General features: G+C 41.6%; 1 protein-coding gene across 3 annotated transcripts in view; it reads right to left on the bottom strand.

Moving 5' to 3' along the window:
- Positions 1-17,662, bottom strand: part of LOC128863824 (sushi, von Willebrand factor type A, EGF and pentraxin domain-containing protein 1) — a 150,665-nt gene that overhangs the window by 16,290 nt on the left and 116,713 nt on the right. For all 3 annotated transcript variants that reach the window (XM_054103191.1, XM_054103193.1, XM_054103192.1), the window contains 2 exons: positions 316-1,746; positions 46-248 (listed from right to left, as the gene is read on the bottom strand). In XM_054103191.1, coding sequence (XP_053959166.1) covers positions 46-248; positions 316-1,746 — 1,634 coding nt within the window. The remainder of the gene's footprint in view (positions 1-45; positions 249-315; positions 1,747-17,662) is intronic.

Below are 17,662 nucleotides of genomic sequence, written 5' to 3'. Positions count from 1 at the left end.
AAAATGAGGAATTTGAGTGCAAAAAGCCATCAATTTCAGACTTACCTTGGCATTTCGGTATGTAAGAGACACTCCAGTTGCCACCCTTCATACACTCGGTAACGATTTTATTCTTGCCAGTAGCGAACTCTTGTCCAATTGGGCAAGTGAATGTCACCACAGTGCCAAAGGCGGTGTCGCGACTCGAAGCCAAAGCGCCAATGCCGGGTTTCAACTCAGGACAGTCAGCGGAGAAAGTTGCGGACCAGCTGTTGAAGGTAAATATCAAAATTTATAATACAAACTTTTAAAATACCTTGCAATTTCAATACTCACCCCGCCGCGTTATGCAGCGCATCCGAAGTGAATTTTATCAGCATCTCTCCTGAAGAAGCCGTCAAGGTGAGTTTTGGCGCCACTGTGCCAGTGAAACCATCGCCCGAGTGCAAACGCAGACCCGCTGTAGACGAGCCATCATATACTTGCACGAAATCGCTCTTGTGCACCATGAATTTATCGAATTTCAGCGATAGTGGTGAGCCGCTCGGATTGCGTATGGTAAAGTAGCATTCCTGATTTTTCGGATAAGGCTCCAGCCCATAAGCCGGCGAGGTGACCGTGCCATTACGCTCTGTAATCGTGGCTTTGCAGCCTTGTATGTAGCGCAAACTGAAGCCCTTGCCAGACTCACCAAGACTCGACTTGAAGTACAAATACAACGCATTGCCGGTGGAGATAATAACTTTCTCGTTGTCCTCAGCGCTGCCCGTCAGACGCGCAATGGGGCGGCTCATTGGCGATTCACCATCACGTATCAGCAGCACATCGCGCCCTTCAGCCACATCCAAATCATCCACTTCAATGGAAATTATGCGTCCCGGTTGAGCTTTGATTATGTACAAGCACTCCAAACCGCCAGGGTATTGTTTGGGATAATTGGGACTGGTCAAAGTTTGACGCTGCAGGTTCGCCTTCAACACGCCGCCACAATTTTTCGCCTCTGTCTTCCAGGTGGCGCGAAAACCTTTGCGCTCCACGCTACCATCAGTAGTAAACTTCACGATCATGAAGTTGGACGCAGACACAAATGGTTGCATAGTCAAATCCAGCTTGCCGCTCAGCGTTGCAAGCGATACCGACTTGTCTTCAGTGCGTCCACCTACCAACACTTGTACGGTATCGAATGTCTTTTCCGTTTCAAAATCCTGGAACTGCAATATAATATTGCTGCCCAATGGACCCTCCAGCGTCCACTTACACTTGCTCATCGCGGCATATTTATGCGGATAATTGGGTGTCTCAATCACATCGCCGCCCGATTGCATATGGTAATGACACTGCGCCGGGCAGTCCAACTCATCGGAGCCATCACCACAATCATCCGAGCCGTCACACTTGAATGCCTGATTGACGCACAAGCCATTCGAACAATGTATGGAGTTTTGCGGACAAGCGGGTGCGCGACACATGAAGGGAAGTAGACTTTCGCAAGTGTCAAGACCCCAGGATTGCATGCGCGAAGCAAATGTAGCGGCTACACACTCACCGGACATGGGATCGGGTTGTTTGAGCGACCAGAAACCAGAGTATTGAGAGATGAGTGCGCCCGAGGCAGACTCCAGTGTATTGGTGCGCAGATCATCAAGCGAGGCCAGACCCAGCCAGTATTTGTCGGAAGCACGGCGGTTCGGATCATTGCTACGCGCAATCGCCAGTGTACTGTTATTCTCCGCATACGTGTCGATTGCCACAAGATCGGCGCCATATCTGTGGAAGGGAGGAGAGAATGATGAAAAATAAATAAAAGTGTTTAAAAAGCGCAAGTCAATTGTAAGTGAAATTTTTAAGAATTTAACACATTTTTTTTTTTTTTTTTTTTGCACTTTCAGCATATCAGTCTGCTCATGTTAAATTTCGTCAAACTCGCACGCTGATCTAAGTACGAAATGTACGAAAATGAGAAGAAATCAGCGCAAAAAATTACTCCATTAACTTGTCATCAGAAAACTTTCTATTTTCTTTGGATTCTTTGCCGTACGTTAGCTTCCGTTTGTTTAGCTGCTTGCGCTTCCAAAAATTCGATTATAGTTTTGGCCTAATTTTAGTCCGTCAACCAAACGCGTGCGGCGATATAAGCACTAACAAAGAAATGTTAGCAGTGGAAACTTTCATTTCCAAATCAATGCCAAATGGAATAGTTTAAGATCGAAAGAAATAATAAAAATTACAAAAGGCAATATATGTACGTACATATGTGCGTATGTAGCTTGAACTTGTGCCACTTACGACAGCTCTATGGCATGCCATTATGCTCGTGCTTTAGAATAACATCGTGGCCATTAAACGGCGTTACGACTACCAGAAGCCGCAGCAGCGCGGAAATAGTAGAGCGAAGGCCATAGAGTCAGTTTCGCCCAGTGCTTTTTTTTATTTTTGTAATAATTAGTCATTTTTTTAGCTTTTATATTATTTGTTGTTTTAGGTTTTTCGGAGTCGCAGTAGGGAAGTCAAAAATATCCAGTTCGAATGGAGCGCCGCATGTTCGCTGTTGGTGGCTTTAGGTGGAAGTAGGAGGTTGCGCATTTTTCACCTTCAGATACCGATAAATAATACACGCATAGATATGATATAAAGCTATTATATGTACATTAGGGCGGGTCGATTTAAAAATCGCTCATTGCTCTGTGAAAATCGTATTCTAGGGATCAAAATAAGAAACTTTGCCGAAGGAACCATACCTTTAAAACGAATTCTGATGTCCCCCAATTTGGGTCCAACGAAAAATCCCACTTTGACCCATTTAGAGTGCTCCAATCGAGTCCAAATCTATGACCGACCCCCACTAACTTTGGACGGCCGATCCCCCCATGCCAGTGGCACACTCCCTGGAACTCCCCAGGGGGGTTCCCCATACAATCATTTCAAAATATCACCATTTTTGGCCTATACATGAGAAAAGAAACTAAAAAGTTGGACCCAAATTGGGGGACATCAGAATTCGTTTTAGAGGTATGGTTCCTTCGGCAAAGTTTCTTATTTTGATCCCTAGAATATGATTTTGACAGAGCAATGGGCGGTTTTTTTGCCTCCCCACAAATCGACCCGGCCTAATGTACATATATATATTTATGTGAATATTAGAGTACCTATCAAATATATGGGATGTGTAAACGTGTTTTTTTTTTTACTCGCCAACCATTTTCAGAAAGGTTGCCTTTTAGAAAGAAGATGTTTATCAAACAAGAATTGTCTTCGATAGAGAAAAGGCATACCAAATTGATTTAAAAATAAAATAAATCAATAAAAAATTGGCGCGTACACTTTTGATAGGTGTTTGGCCGAGCTCCTCTTCCACAAATAGAGGTACCCACAGTTTTAAGCCGACTCCGAACGGCGAATGATTTTTATGAGGAGCTTTTTTATGGCAGTGATACACTCGGAGGTTTGCCATGACCTGCCGAGTAGCGACCGCTATTAGAAAAACTTGTTTCTATCATTTTGGGGTTTCATGTATGTAGATTCAAATCTCTGCAGCTCTGAATGATAGTCATGCACAAATCCATTCGGTTACGGCGACCGCTTGACTCAAGTCATATAGTGAGATTAAATTTTCTTTTTTTTTTTTGTCGGGGCAACTAGCAAGTTCAGCACTCAAACAACATTAACTACAATGGACAATGGACAAGTACAATGGACACCGCACTCGGGTTCCCTTTTTAATTTTCTTTCATTTTTTAAATCTACCCGACCTACGAAGAAATCTGAGTACAGCTTGTTGTGCCAAGGAGCCAAGATGGTCGCTTCTTAACACATCAGTGCCAAAGACCTCAACCCTGATTCGAGCAAAGTTCGGGCAGACCCACAGAAAGTGGTCTGCCGTCTCATCCTCCTCTCTACATGCTGGGCAGAGTGCACCGTCTGCCCACCTTTTTCATATGCTTTTCTTTGCCTTTGCATCCTACAGTTCCCTCCGCTTAGTGACAAGAGGCACTGCGACAGTCGTTCGGGCATGGTAACATAAGTTTTGTCCACCTGCAGCCTCTCTCGCTTGTGGATTAGAGTAACCCGTTTACTAACCGTGGCTTTGATGGCAGCAGAAGGGAGTTGCAGAACGAGCTCGAGACCAAAGAAGTTGGCCTAAGAGCCCATCCTAGCTAAGAGATTGCATACTTTGGTGTGACGTCTTCCTTATGCCTGCAGTGTCTTCCAGACGGAAGTACTGGCAATTGGAACAGCTTGTAGGCTACTAATCGCATACTTCTCTTTTAATGACAATATCGCTACTCTTTCGCATAGCCAAGCTGCAATACAGGCACTGGATTCGGCGACAACAACCTCTAAATTGGTGGAATAAAGTAAGAAAGCTTTACCACCTTGAATGAAAACCATAAAGCTACCTTAATCTGGGTCCTAGTACATCGGAACATTGAAGGTAACGAAAAAGCAGATGAACTGGCAAATGACGGATCTGCCATGAATAACGTTCGTGCAGAATCAGTTTTCATACCATTGGATGCAATAAAGAATAAAATTTCCTCAAAATACCTCCGAATCGCGAATTGTAGAAGGTCAGAGCGTTATGGCCCACCTACAACCTCAAGCCAATGACAGCATTGATAAACATGAAACGACGGCACGCCTAGAGACTCACGGGAATCATAACTGGCTTTTGGTCTGTCGGGGGCATCCCTCACAACACACACTGTCACAGCTGTAAGCAACCAGAGAAAAAGTAAGCAATCTTCCATTTCCTCTGTGAATGCGCTGCCTTATGGAAGGAGATCATACGAAGCCTGGGCAAACCACTGTGTGAGAGTCTCGAACAACTGTCTGGCTTAGATGTCAACAACCTAATAAGGTTCCTAAGCCACACAGACTGGATTTAGGGATGCTGTAAGTAACCATTAAACAATTTGGAAGCGAGGATGTGGCAACGCTATTTTATAATGCGGAAGCGCTAGTTGGATTCTGAATGAATTTGTGGCGGGCATTTTGAGATTTTCTCACAAATGAAGGACCGTCTCCGAAAGACAGCTTATTTCTATATGAGAAACTTTCTCATGGCTGAATTAAGCTCAGAGGTTTGAAGACATATTAACTCGAATTCATTAAATTTGAAAAATCGTGGCATCCTGCATAGTCATTCGAGCTAGCGAGCGACAGCATGCGTGACCAGAATCAAATCTAAAGGTCACTGTCATCATATTTGAGAAGGGTGATTTTCTGTCCTGACTTTGCGGCTTTGGCAGTCACAAAATGAGTTAAATAAACGTCAAAACTGAGTACGAACTATCCCATCCTGCATCCGTTTTGCACTACTGCGCAGATAGTAACCAAATAAACAGATATGAAACTAGCTCTTTAAAAGACCGCACCATTCTTCTACTGCAGGTATACATACATACACATACATATAAGTACAACTACGAGTAGATATCTGCAAAACAATTTCCAACTACAAGCATGGCCATACTCGTATTTAGATTTTAAGTACATACATACAAATATTTTGCGAAATCGCCACACCTCTTTGGGTGCCAACAGGTTTCGGTTGGAATTTTCGATATTGTTTGCGCAGTCGAAATATCATAAGACATTCCCTAAAGCAACACAAATGGGCTGATTTTGACTTCGTTACTGCTGCTGATGCCTTTGTTGTTATGGGATCTGTTGGCATGCCGTAAATGCCACAGCATTCAAAATCGTTTGTTGGCGTCCATACATAAATCTGCACAGCTGCAATGGCAAAAATAAGCTGTCAGTAGGCATTAAATGCCATTTACATACATGCGCATGCACACCGATGAATTCGTACGTACATACATATATACATACATACATATACATTAGGCCGGGTCGATTTGTGGGGAGGCAAAAAAATCGCCCATTGCTCTGTGAAAATCGTATTCTAGGGATCAAAATAAGAAACTTTGCCGAAGGAACCATACCTCTGAAACGAATTCTGAAGTCGCCCAATTTGGGTCGAACTTTTTAGTTTCTTTTCTCATGTAAAGGCCAAAAATGGTGATATTTTGAAATTATTGTATGGGGAATCCCCCAGGGAGTGTGCCACTGGCACGGGTGGATCGGCCGTCCAAAGTTAGTGGAGGTCGGTCATACATTTGGACTCGGTTGGAGCACTCTAAATGGGCCAAAGTGGGATTTTTCGTTCGACCCAAATTGGGGGACATCAGAATTCGTTTTAGAGGTATGGTTCCTTCGGCAAAGTTTCTTATTTGGATCCCTAGAATACGATTTTCACAGAGCAATGAGCGATTTTTAAATCGACCCGCCCTAATATACATATGTAGAATTTACATGAAGTACTGCCGCATGCTTTGGCATCGCTTCTAGAAATTAAAGTGAGGAGTATGTATGGTATAATAAAGGGATTGGCTCAGATGGTATCCCCAAAGCTGTATGGAATTTTGGAAACGCCGATCTACCTCGTAGACGAGTAGAAAATATCTGCAAGAAAATACTTCTATTCGGACCATTTTCTCGACTAACTGTTAATGTAAGGATTATGGGACAGGCACTTAAGTTTCTCCATTTTTTTCGATTGGATTTAATTTTCTCAAGAACCGGTTAAATAGTTATTTGGCACTAGAGAATTGGTGGCAGCACTAAAGAAGAACAAAAACTGTAAAAATCAAGTGGGGATGAGCAAGAATTGGATAAAAGCGCTAATATCTTTGAATAACAATGGCCAAACGAAGTAACTGATATGGTTCAAGACTTCAAATCTGACATGAAAATGTGAAGGTAGTAAATATAATTGTTTTTCTTAACAAATTAAAGCTCATAGAAACATTAAAACTTGTTACTTCCCCAGGTTATGTGAAAAAATTCCAATAAAGGAGCGGCCGATAACCTTTGTTGCGGCTCTAGACGTTTGTGATGTTCAATTTTACAAACATATTTCGATATTCTCCAGATACACTAAGCTACCTGGCTGTCTCCTGATCGAAAATCGCGAAACCAGATCGATCATGTTGTGATAGTTGAAAGACGCGCTTCTAGTGTATTAGATGTACGTCCGATCCGAGGACCCAACATTACCTCGTTGCAGCCAAACTGCGCACACGCCTCTGTGCAGCAAAAAACGTGCATCTACCTACGCAAAGAATGTTGGACATCGAAAATCTGCAATCACAACAGACAGCCAGAAGATTCGCCACTCGACTCTCACTCCTGCTCTCCGAAAGCACTGCCCAACAAATCGGCATGCGCGAGCAATGGAGCAACATTTCTCGTTCCCTACGTACCGCCGCCGAAGAAGAAATCGGATTCCGGCGAGCCCGAAAAAACAATTGGTACGACGAGGAATGTCATGCTGCCGCAGAAAGAAAAGATGCCGCCTATAGAGCCACGCTGCGATCGGGCGCAACGCGAGCCATGTGGGACCGCTACAGAGAGCTGAAAAAGGAAGAGAGACGTATTATCCGACAGAAGAAACGAGAGTGAGTGCGAAGAGCTTGAGATGCTGGCCAACAGGAACAACGCCCGAAAATTCTACCAGAAAGTTCGGCGGCTTACAGAAGGTTTTAAGACCGGCGCGTTTTCCCGTAAGAACAAATACGGCGAACTGGTGACTGACGTACAGAGCAATCTTAAATTATGGAGGGAACACTTCTCGAACCTATTAAACAGTGACAGCTGCGCATGTTACCGAGAAAGTGAAGATCCCGATACCCCAATCGTTGGAGACGGAATTGTCGTTCCGCTACCCGATCATGACGAGGTGAGAATAGCGATAACGCGGCTAAAGAACAACAAAGCCGCAGGCGCCGACGGACTACCGGATGAGCTATTCAAGCATGGCGGCGAGGAGCTGGTAAGGTGCAAGCATCAGCTCCTATGCAAAATATGGTCGGATGAAAGCATGCCTGCCGATTGGAATTTAAGTGTGCTTTGCCGAATCCATAAGAAGGGCGATCCTGCAATTTGTGCCAATTACCACGGGATTAGTATTCTAAATATCGCCTATAAGGTTCTAGCGAGCGTATTGTGTAAAACGCTGAAGCCCACCGTCAACCAACTGATTTGACCTTATCAGTGTGGCTTTGGTATCCCCACAAAACTAATACGGCTTTGCAAGATGACGTTGCTCAACACCAGCAGCGTCGTCAGAATTGGGAAGGACCTCTCCGAGACGTTTGACACCAAACGAGGTTTCAGACAGAGCGACTCGCTGTCGTCTGACTTATTTAACCTAATGTTGCAGAGCATCGTACGAGCCGCAGAACTTAATCGCTCAGGCTCTATATATTGTTGGCGTATGCCGATGATATTGACATCATCGGCCTTAACAACTGCGCTGTTAGTTCTGCCTTCTCCAAACTGGATAAAGAGGCAAAGTGAATGGGTTTGTGGTGAACGAGGACGAAACAAAGTACCTCCTGTTATCAAAGAAATAGTCGACGCACTCACGTATCTCTGTTTACAGTTATGATTTCCAAGCTGTGAGAGACTTCGTTTATCTAAGAACCAGCATTAACACCGATAATCAGCCATGAACTCCAACGGAGAATATCTCTTGCCAACTTTAGACTAATTAGGCAATTGAGTAGTGAAGTCCTCTCTCGACGTAGAAAATTACAACTTTATAGGGCTCTTATCACGCCCCTCCTAACCAATGGCGCAAAAACTTCGACGATGACAGCAACCAACGAGGCGTTCTTTGGAGTGTTTGAGAGAAAGATTCTGCGGAAGATTTTTGATCTTTGCACCGTTGACTGGGTCAAATCGTTCGAATAGAGACAGACGCTCCGACTTGGAAAATATTCGATGTGGTAGCAGCTGGTGATAGCACAGGAAGAGGAATGCGTCCTTGAAAAGATCAGTTGTAACCCGAACGACCCGGAAGTAACCGGAACGACCCGGATTTATATTCGGTCAAGGACTGTCACTTCAGCAGCATTCTCCGTATATGTATGGGAAATGTTTATGCTGCTACAACAACAACAACAAGGACTTGACTTCACTTGGTATGTCCAACTGGCGCCGGTTAGCCCGAGAACGAAACGACTAGGGCGCTTTGTTAAAATTGAACAAAATCGCTTAAGCGATCATCGCGCCAATCAAGAAGAAACAGAAAGTCGGAGTTGCACTTCTCAAACATGCATTCACTTCAAGGTGTATGAGTCTATGTATTTTAATATGTGGATATGTGGACAATCGAGCCAAATTGGATATGTTCTAAACTTTCCATCTCCAAAGTCTTGGCTCACCAAGGTAATTCGCAATTAGGCAATGAAACTCAATTCTATCAACTTGGCTTAGTAGAAGCTTTCGATTGAATTGCAGAAATCGTTTAGCCGCTCGCCAAGCAAGGCTTATGAATCTCTTCAATTGCCTGCTCCCATTCTGCTTTATCCAAAAAAGTTTATTGCCGTTGCATCAATAGCAAAAAGAGCAACAACATGGTGAATGTATCAGCAGAGACGCTTTGTGATCAAATCGTTCTCGAAACCCTCCCGCCAACCTTTGATATCAACTTAACCATGCTTCCCCGTCAAACTAGAACCAGCCTCGTTTCGTAAGGTACTTCAATGAACATTCCAATTTATTATATTCTCTATTACATTTGACACTTTTGAAAGCCTCCATCAAAGCTCACTAAAACACAAAAAATGTTGCAACTGCATCAATTAAAATTCCACAAATTCTTTTCATTCATTTTGAAATGCATATCTTAGCGTTTTAGAACAAGCCACAATTTTGTTTATGTTTATTTTGTTTTTTTTCTTTTTTTTTTGTTTGTTTTTTGTTTCGTTAATTTTCTACAAATATCTTTGCAGCTGTGACTTTCTCTCAGGTAGAAATTTTTCGAGAAGAAAAATGAAATATTCACACGACTTTAAAAAGTGAAAAAGATACGCAACAAACAAATAGCTGTGAAGCGGCGGTAATTGCTTACAAGCATACATATCTACATATGTATGGCACATACATAAATATATGCATGTTTATATGTAGTACAGGGCAAGCAAGCGTTTGTTTAAGTATGTGTTAAAAAGCCATAAAAAAGTAGCAACAAAATTCACAAACAATTTCGCTTTCTGGCGCGAAGGCAATCTTTAGCGGGCGGGTTGGCGAGGGTTGTGTGAGCGAAGTGTCACGCATTAACACTTAAGGTTTCATTGTTTTTGTGTTCTCATCTAAAAATACTGAACAATGTGTGAATTTAGATTTATTTTAGGGAAAAGCTTTACACAAATGACCTTTTACCGGAGGCTCTGAGTTGGGAGAATATCCAACAGGCCTTAAGTGTTAAAAGGATGGAAGTTTGAGTTAAAAAATACACACGTTTGGTACAAATTAGAAAATTAATTTTTGCGATTTTTACGATCCCGAAATTTCCGGGACTTTTTCGAGACCCCGAAATTTAGATATTCGCTGTTGAGGCCTTAAGCATCAAAATGGAAGAGATGGAAGTTTGAGTTGAAAAAACACACGTTTAGGGCAAGCTACGAATGTACATATTTTCGATCCCGAATTTTTCGGGACTTATCCGAAACCCCGAGATTTAGATGTTCGCTATTAAGGCCTTAAGCGTCAAAAAGTTGTAAGTTCGAGTTGAAAAAGACACATATTTGGTGCAAACTTAAGGTATACATTTTTTCGATCCCGCAATTTCGGGGATCCCGAGATCTAGATATTCGCTATTAAAGTCTTAAGCGTCATAAGAATGAAAGCTTGAGTTAAAAAATACACTCTTTTGTACCAAACCAGGCATGTAAACTTTTTCGATTTTTACGATCCCGAATTTTTCGGCACTTTTCCGAGACCCCGAAAATTTGATATTTGCTATTAAGGCCTTCAGCGTCATAAAAATGTAAGTTTGAGTTAAGAAATACACACTTTTGCACCAAATCAGGTATGTAAACTTTTTCGATTTTTACGATCCCGAATTTTTCGGCATTTCCCCAGGATGCCGCGATCGCGAGATTTAGATATTTGCTATTTTGCAACATTTTAACTCGTTCACTCATATTATTGTAATATTTTTGGATGCTATATGAATATTAATATTTCAGTCTCTTAAAAGTTGAACACTGAAAACACAAAAAAACCCCCAGAAAAACCAGTCAACATAAAAGTGTTTTAAACGCAAAATGCTTTTCAAACTTACTTTTTTGCAATAAAAGGGAATTTTTTTGACTCCATTTCATATAGTTTATTAAAGAGTACAAATTACGATTATTTGTCAACAATCCCCGGATTTTTGGTACCTAAAACAAACCGCTAATACACACACACCATTACTGCCTTGAGCACGTTAGTCTATCAAAACCATTCTTAAACCCAGAGGATTCACATAGAAAACTTTTCAGATCTTGCTTTCTCAGACTTTTCACTGCCGTAGCGATTTTAACTGACTTCCAAAATTAACCCAAAGCGATCTGGCTTAATGCTCACGAGTATAGGTGTTCGCAATGTACGAGTATCTATACCAAATCTGCAAGTATTAGTTTAAACTAAGCTTTCTTACGATTTTATTTTAACCTGTGCGAGTTTTTGAACATCGGTAATTTGTCTCTTTAAAATCATCGTGACATGTTTTAACCTTCTTACTTTGTTAACTGCATCCGAATACTTCGATATTAAGATCATCTGGGTTCCCGATCACAGTGGCATAGAGAGAACTTGCTGGGCTGATGAGCTGGCTAGACAGGCAACACTAGAGACGGTTTCATCGCAAAATGTGAGGATTGGGGCTCTCTTGAGAACCAGTGATCTATTCGTGGAAAGATGGACCTCGCTTCAACTCAGCGAGCGCTGAGCTAGTGCGCAAACCTGCAAAGTCATGAGTTCCTTCTTGTCACGGGTAGATCAGGGGCGCTCGAGGGCTCTTCTAAGGCTAATCTGGAATCATCTCAGCACCTACTTCTTAACTGCCTCGCTCTCGTCGCGTAAAGATTTACGCATCTGGGCTCTCACTATTCGCACTGCGAATATTACGGGTTTAAGTATCACACACCTGGTGAAATTCCACAGGAGCTTGAAGCAGTTAATACGAACGCAATTAGCCACTGTTGGTCCTCACCGTCTCCAAAAGTCCATTTTTCCTTTTTTAACCTGTTTGGTTCTATTTCTTCTGTCAACGCCACCGCCTGTATGGCATCAATGGACGAATTTTGTTTATTTGCCCAAGTAGGCTGCCTCGCGTGGTCAGCCACTTCCCCTATCCTATCCTACCATCTTACCATTTTAACATCTTTTTATTATAACTATTTTCAAAATGGGTATAAAAACCCCATTTAGGGGGGAGATTAAAGTATACTATCAAAATATGGTGGCCGCCGCAGCCTAATATTGGTGCGTGACTACTATTCGGAATTCAGACAGAACGTAGGTTCGAATCTTGGTGAAAGAAAAAGAAAAAGAAAACTAAGAAAAACATTTTTCTAATAGCGGTCGCCCCTCGGCAGGCAATGGCAAACCTCCGAGTGTATTTCCGCCATGAAAAAGCTCTTCATAAAAAATATCTGCCGTTCGGAGTCGACTTGAAACTCTAGGTCCCTCCATTTTGTGGAACAACATCAAGACGCACGCCACAAATAGGAGAAGGAGCTCGGCCAAGCATTCAAAAGAGGGTCAAAATATATCTCGTTAAATTATTAGGATTCGTTCGTGTTGAGTAAGCACATTTGGACAGTTTAGGCTTTCTGTGGCAAGAGCTGATCAAAAGCGGTCGGAAAATACTCTAAACTGCATATAAGAAGGAATTGATTGGCCTCTAGGAGTTCATGTGCTGAGGCTTAATTAAATTTGTCTAATTCTGAACGTTTCTTCGAAGTTGGCGAGTGAGAATCACTTCCATACCTTCAACTCGAATATTTACAAAATTAGCTGCTAATTCATTATTCTTCTGCGAAGATTTAAATTTTTCTTACTCAAAGTCTACTTTTAAGAAGTTACTTAAAATACCCTTCTCAAAGATATTTGTTTTCATCTATCCATTTGTTGATTAATAAATAAATAAATAAGTAAATTAATAAAATTGAAAATCTTTCACTGCTGGAAATCAATAAACTGCGCACTTCAATAAAAAGAAGCATTGATTAGGAAATAAAAAATTGTATCCAAGGTTTGTGTATAAACGTAAACTATGAAATTTTGCCTCCATTTTTTGAATCAAAAAATTACCTTCTAACTTTAAGCCACAGAGCTGGCCTAAGCCATAGCTTGAATGTAAGAGTCAGACAAAAGAAATCCCAAATATGACAGACATTGAAGCGCATTAAGATGAAGTCATTCTTAGGCGTTTTTCTACAACAAGTGAAAGTTTTTTGTTTGCTGTCATGCGTCAAACCGGTGCGTCATAAGAATTCATTTGTATTTAAGCGAAAAAAAAAATTCATTACTAAAATTTTCCATTGTCAAATAAGATGTGAAAAAAACTGAGTGAGATGGAAGAAAAAGTAACCTTTCATATCAAACAAAAATAACCAACACAATCAATCACTCCATCAAAATCAATTTGCCCCTAAGTAGTTGGCGAACAGCGCCGCAGCCAATTTGGAAAAATAAAAAATAAGTAAAAAAAAGTAAATGTAGACAAATTTAATATCTCAAGCGTTAAATTTCAGCAACTGAAGTACCTGCGCGCGATGTAGTGAATTCGAACCAAAGATCTTTGACTCTGAAATGAGTGGTTTTCAATTTCTTCAATTTAAATTTTTTGTTTTCTTCTATACACCAAAACATTTTTTGAATGGCTCACAATGATCTTCAATTTCTTAACTACTTCGGTTCGACAAGCAACCTGTCACTGAACTCAATGCCCAAAAACATTTAAATAGGTTAATGCCGTTTTTTGTTTGTTTGTTTGTTTTGGGGTTGTGGAAGCTGGACGTTGTAGTGAATTGCACCTAGCGGCGTGGTAGAGGCGGAGAACAGACAGAAGTGGAGATAACGACACATAACTTGAACAGGTAGTTGATGAGTTGAAACAATGGATGCCTTTGACAACGCACAAGCAGTCATGCGTTATAAATGCGTCTAATATGAAATTGGGTGTGTGTGTCTGTATACATGTATATATACCATAAATGCGGCTTGAATTCCACTTATCTAGCATTGTCTCCTTTCGCTGTGGGGCTAATCTATGGCTCAGACGTAAAAAAATGCAGAACAAGTGTCTAGCGGCTGTGTGCGTTCTGTTGCCCCTTTGAACTGACTTCTTTTTATGTTTTCTCTTCTTATTTTATACTACACTCACTTTTATTAGCATCTTAGCAAGCGCGTAGCCTCTAAGTGATTTAAAAAGTAACTATTAAAAATAATTTCTTGTGCAAGTTACGAGGCAGAAAAAAACGAAATGAGATTTGTGGATGTTTATACCTTTACATACATACAAATATTTAAGATACATTTTATGGCGAGAAGAACACATTTCGGCCGAAACTCATACTAAAAGCGTCTGATAAGTAAATCTGGAGCTAGAAACAACGCACATTATAAAGGGTGATCCGATTGAAGGTACTTTTTCCAAAAGGAGTTTTTTGACAGATCACGCATGGCTACTGACAAACTCAGTATATAATTTTTTTCAGTATTCATTGACAATTCATCATGGAAAGTCTTACGCCTCAACAACAACAACAATAAGTCGTGCAATTGTATTAAGGGATTGGGGATAGCCAGAATTTTCAAAACATTCGATTTTGTTTTTTTTTTGCATTTTCTCAAAGTACCTATAATATCTTAAAAAAATTGTGTGTAAATTTGAAGTGAATCCAACAAATACTTTTCGAGTTAGGTTAGGTTAGGTTAAATGGCTGCCCTAGTTTAGGGCACACTTGGACAGATATTGAAAATTCGTCCGTTGTGGTGCCATACATGGGAGAGGAGAAAGGAGAAGGGAAGGAAGAAGGAGCCTTGGGATTAGAGACGATGATGACCATACATTTTACGACGACGCCGACGGTGGTTGATTTGCGTTCGTAGTAGGCCACTACAAGCTACTGATGAACTTCACCAAATTTATGATATTTACACCGGCTACCGCCTGCGGATGCGTAGCGAAAAAGTGAGAGCCCAGATGTCTAAGTCTTTGCCAGTCGAGGGCCGGGCAGCTGAGAAGAAGGTGTTGAGATGATTCCACCTCGTCCTCTAGACAGTTTCTGCAGAACGGACTTGAGGCAATCCCAAGTCTCACGGCATGAACACCTAACGGACAATGTCCGGTAAGGATACCCACCCATTCGAGAGCTGGGGCTTTGTTAGCCTTAGGAGTTCCTTCGAGCGTCCCCGATCTACCCGTGGCAGGAGGATCTCGCGACCTTGCACGTTTGCGCACTAGCCCAGCGCTCGCTGAGTTGACTCGAGGCCCATCTTTCCAGGAGCAGGCCACAGGTTCTCAGGGGAACCCCAATTCTCTCATTTCGCGACGAAACCGTCTCCAAAGTTCCCTGTCTAGCCAGCTCATCAGGCCAGCAGTTTCTCTCCATGTCGCTGTGACCGGGAACCCAAATGAGCCTGATGACGAAGTATTCGGATGCAATCGAGAGAGAAGCCAGACATTCCCCGACCAATCTCGAACGCACAAAGAGCGAGCCCAAGGCCCTAATTGCCGATTGGCTATCGGAGTAAATATTTACTTCCTTAACGGTAATTACCGAAGTAAGCAACCAGCTTCCTTAATTGCGGATACCTCCGCTTGGCAAACACTACAGTGGTCCGGGAGCCTAAATTTAAGTTTGATGGGAGGCTCCTTACAGAATACTCCCCCACTAACCCTTCCGTCCAACTTCGAGCCATCCGTGAACATATTTGCCATGCCTTGCCGCCAAATATTGCACCCCGCCCACTCATCCCTTGAGGGAATGTGAGTAGAAAAAGGTCCGCCGACCCAGCGTGGGTCCACAATGATCCAGCACCAAGGGGATGACTTTTCGAGTTAGTTAGCAAAACTTTAAATGAGTTTTTCTCAAAACTTTGTTTTTTGAACTGGTGATCACTGTAACTTAAAAACCGCTTGGTAGATTTCAATAAAATTTATACTGAATTTTCGTTATTTTACTTCAATTTAAAATCCGATACCTCTACATTGATCACCCTTTACTTGTTGGATTGTCATAGTAGTCATATGAGTTACACCGAGCTCCACCGGCTGGATGGCGTGTCCCATTTTTATCTTCAAATGAAATGCATTAGTATCCCTTTTAGGAGTAATAGTCTAATAGGCAAACTACCCGAACCGGATGGGTCAACATTTCTATAATTCATTAGAGTAGATGTCGAGCACGATAGGTTTAATAGTGTTAGAAGAAAATTAATGATGCTTTGTTGTGCATTATCGCACAGTGTTTTTGTCTGAGAAGACCTCCACTAAAATCTTTTACCAAATGTAATATTTTTAACCCTTCAACGACCCCACAAACTTAACATTTTTCATATTTTTGAAAATAAGTGTCAAAATGACCCATATGGGTAGAAAATATTGGGTTAAAATGTTCCACAAAAATATGCGCCATTAAATTTCATTATCGACTCTTAAGGGCAAACGAAGTTTTATAAGAATTTTTTTCCAAATAATTTATATCAACTTGAGATCAAAGTAGCAAAATTTCAAGGCACTATAAAAAATTGTGATGTTTACGGGAAAAACGGCAGATGGTCCAATACTCTTCCTAATTGTTTAAATGCATTATTGTCTTTTATGGTCTTTGCTGAAGACAATACCTGTACTAGTCCAAAGAGTCTGCGTTTTCTTTTACGGAAAATTAAATAAAACTTCAAAGAAAATTTCTGTTCATTGATTACTTTAGTAGAATTTAAGGAGGATGGATAGTTTTTTGTTTTTTGCAAAACATCGAATGTTTGATGCTTTACATGAAATATCAAACAGTCACACGTCCAGAGTTCATTGGCTTGCTGACGATTGTATGTGGGTTTTCCGAGCCAAGTGACTGAATGGATAAATGAAAATGCGATTTTCCCTTTGATCTCATGGTCTTTTGTGCCCTCTACTCTTACAATACCTCTCTAAGCCCAGTTCCCTCAGAACCTCAACCTAATATAAATCTGAGTTGACGTGCCTTCCGCCCGCATCTGGCCTAGATATCTCATCCTTCTTCCCACTATAGCATCGCATTCGAGAAGAAGGTGTGCTGGAGCCTCTGGTCGAAGAAACGACAGGAGTCAGTGGACCATATCCCAATCTTGTGCAGATGACAACGCAGTCTGCAGTGACCTGTGAGAATGCGCGTAAGTATTCTAATTTTGTCTTTAAGGTGAAGGCTGTCCGAACCTCCTTTGGCGTACCCTTAACTTACGCCTCGTAGTCTTAGCTCTTCACTGCTAAACTTCTCCTTGATGGTATGTTGTCTTATCGCAAGGAAAGACTCGGCTCCTTTTAATAACAACACCGCAGCTTTTCTAGCCAATGCACCCGCTTCTGCATTCCCAGTTACACCCCTTTGTCCTGGCACACATATAGGCCGCCTGGTGCATTTCTAACCAATTCAATTTCTCGATGCACTCTAGCACTAATGAAATTAACGTCAAAGAAGGACAACGCCTTGAGTGCCGCCTAACTACAGCTCAGAATGACAATTCGTTCCAAGCCAAATACGGTAATTTGCTTTTCAACATAGCCGATGACTTTAAAATGCTGCACATTCGAAAAGATTGTTAAATAAAATTGTCTCAATTTTTCCATCTGCCTCCT

Source organism: Anastrepha ludens, chromosome 5 (genome assembly GCF_028408465.1).
Source record: "Anastrepha ludens isolate Willacy chromosome 5, idAnaLude1.1, whole genome shotgun sequence".
Taxonomy (NCBI): domain Eukaryota; kingdom Metazoa; phylum Arthropoda; class Insecta; order Diptera; family Tephritidae; genus Anastrepha; species Anastrepha ludens.
Note: the sequence above shows the minus strand (reverse complement) of the source record. Positions and strands in the feature narration are given on the sequence as shown.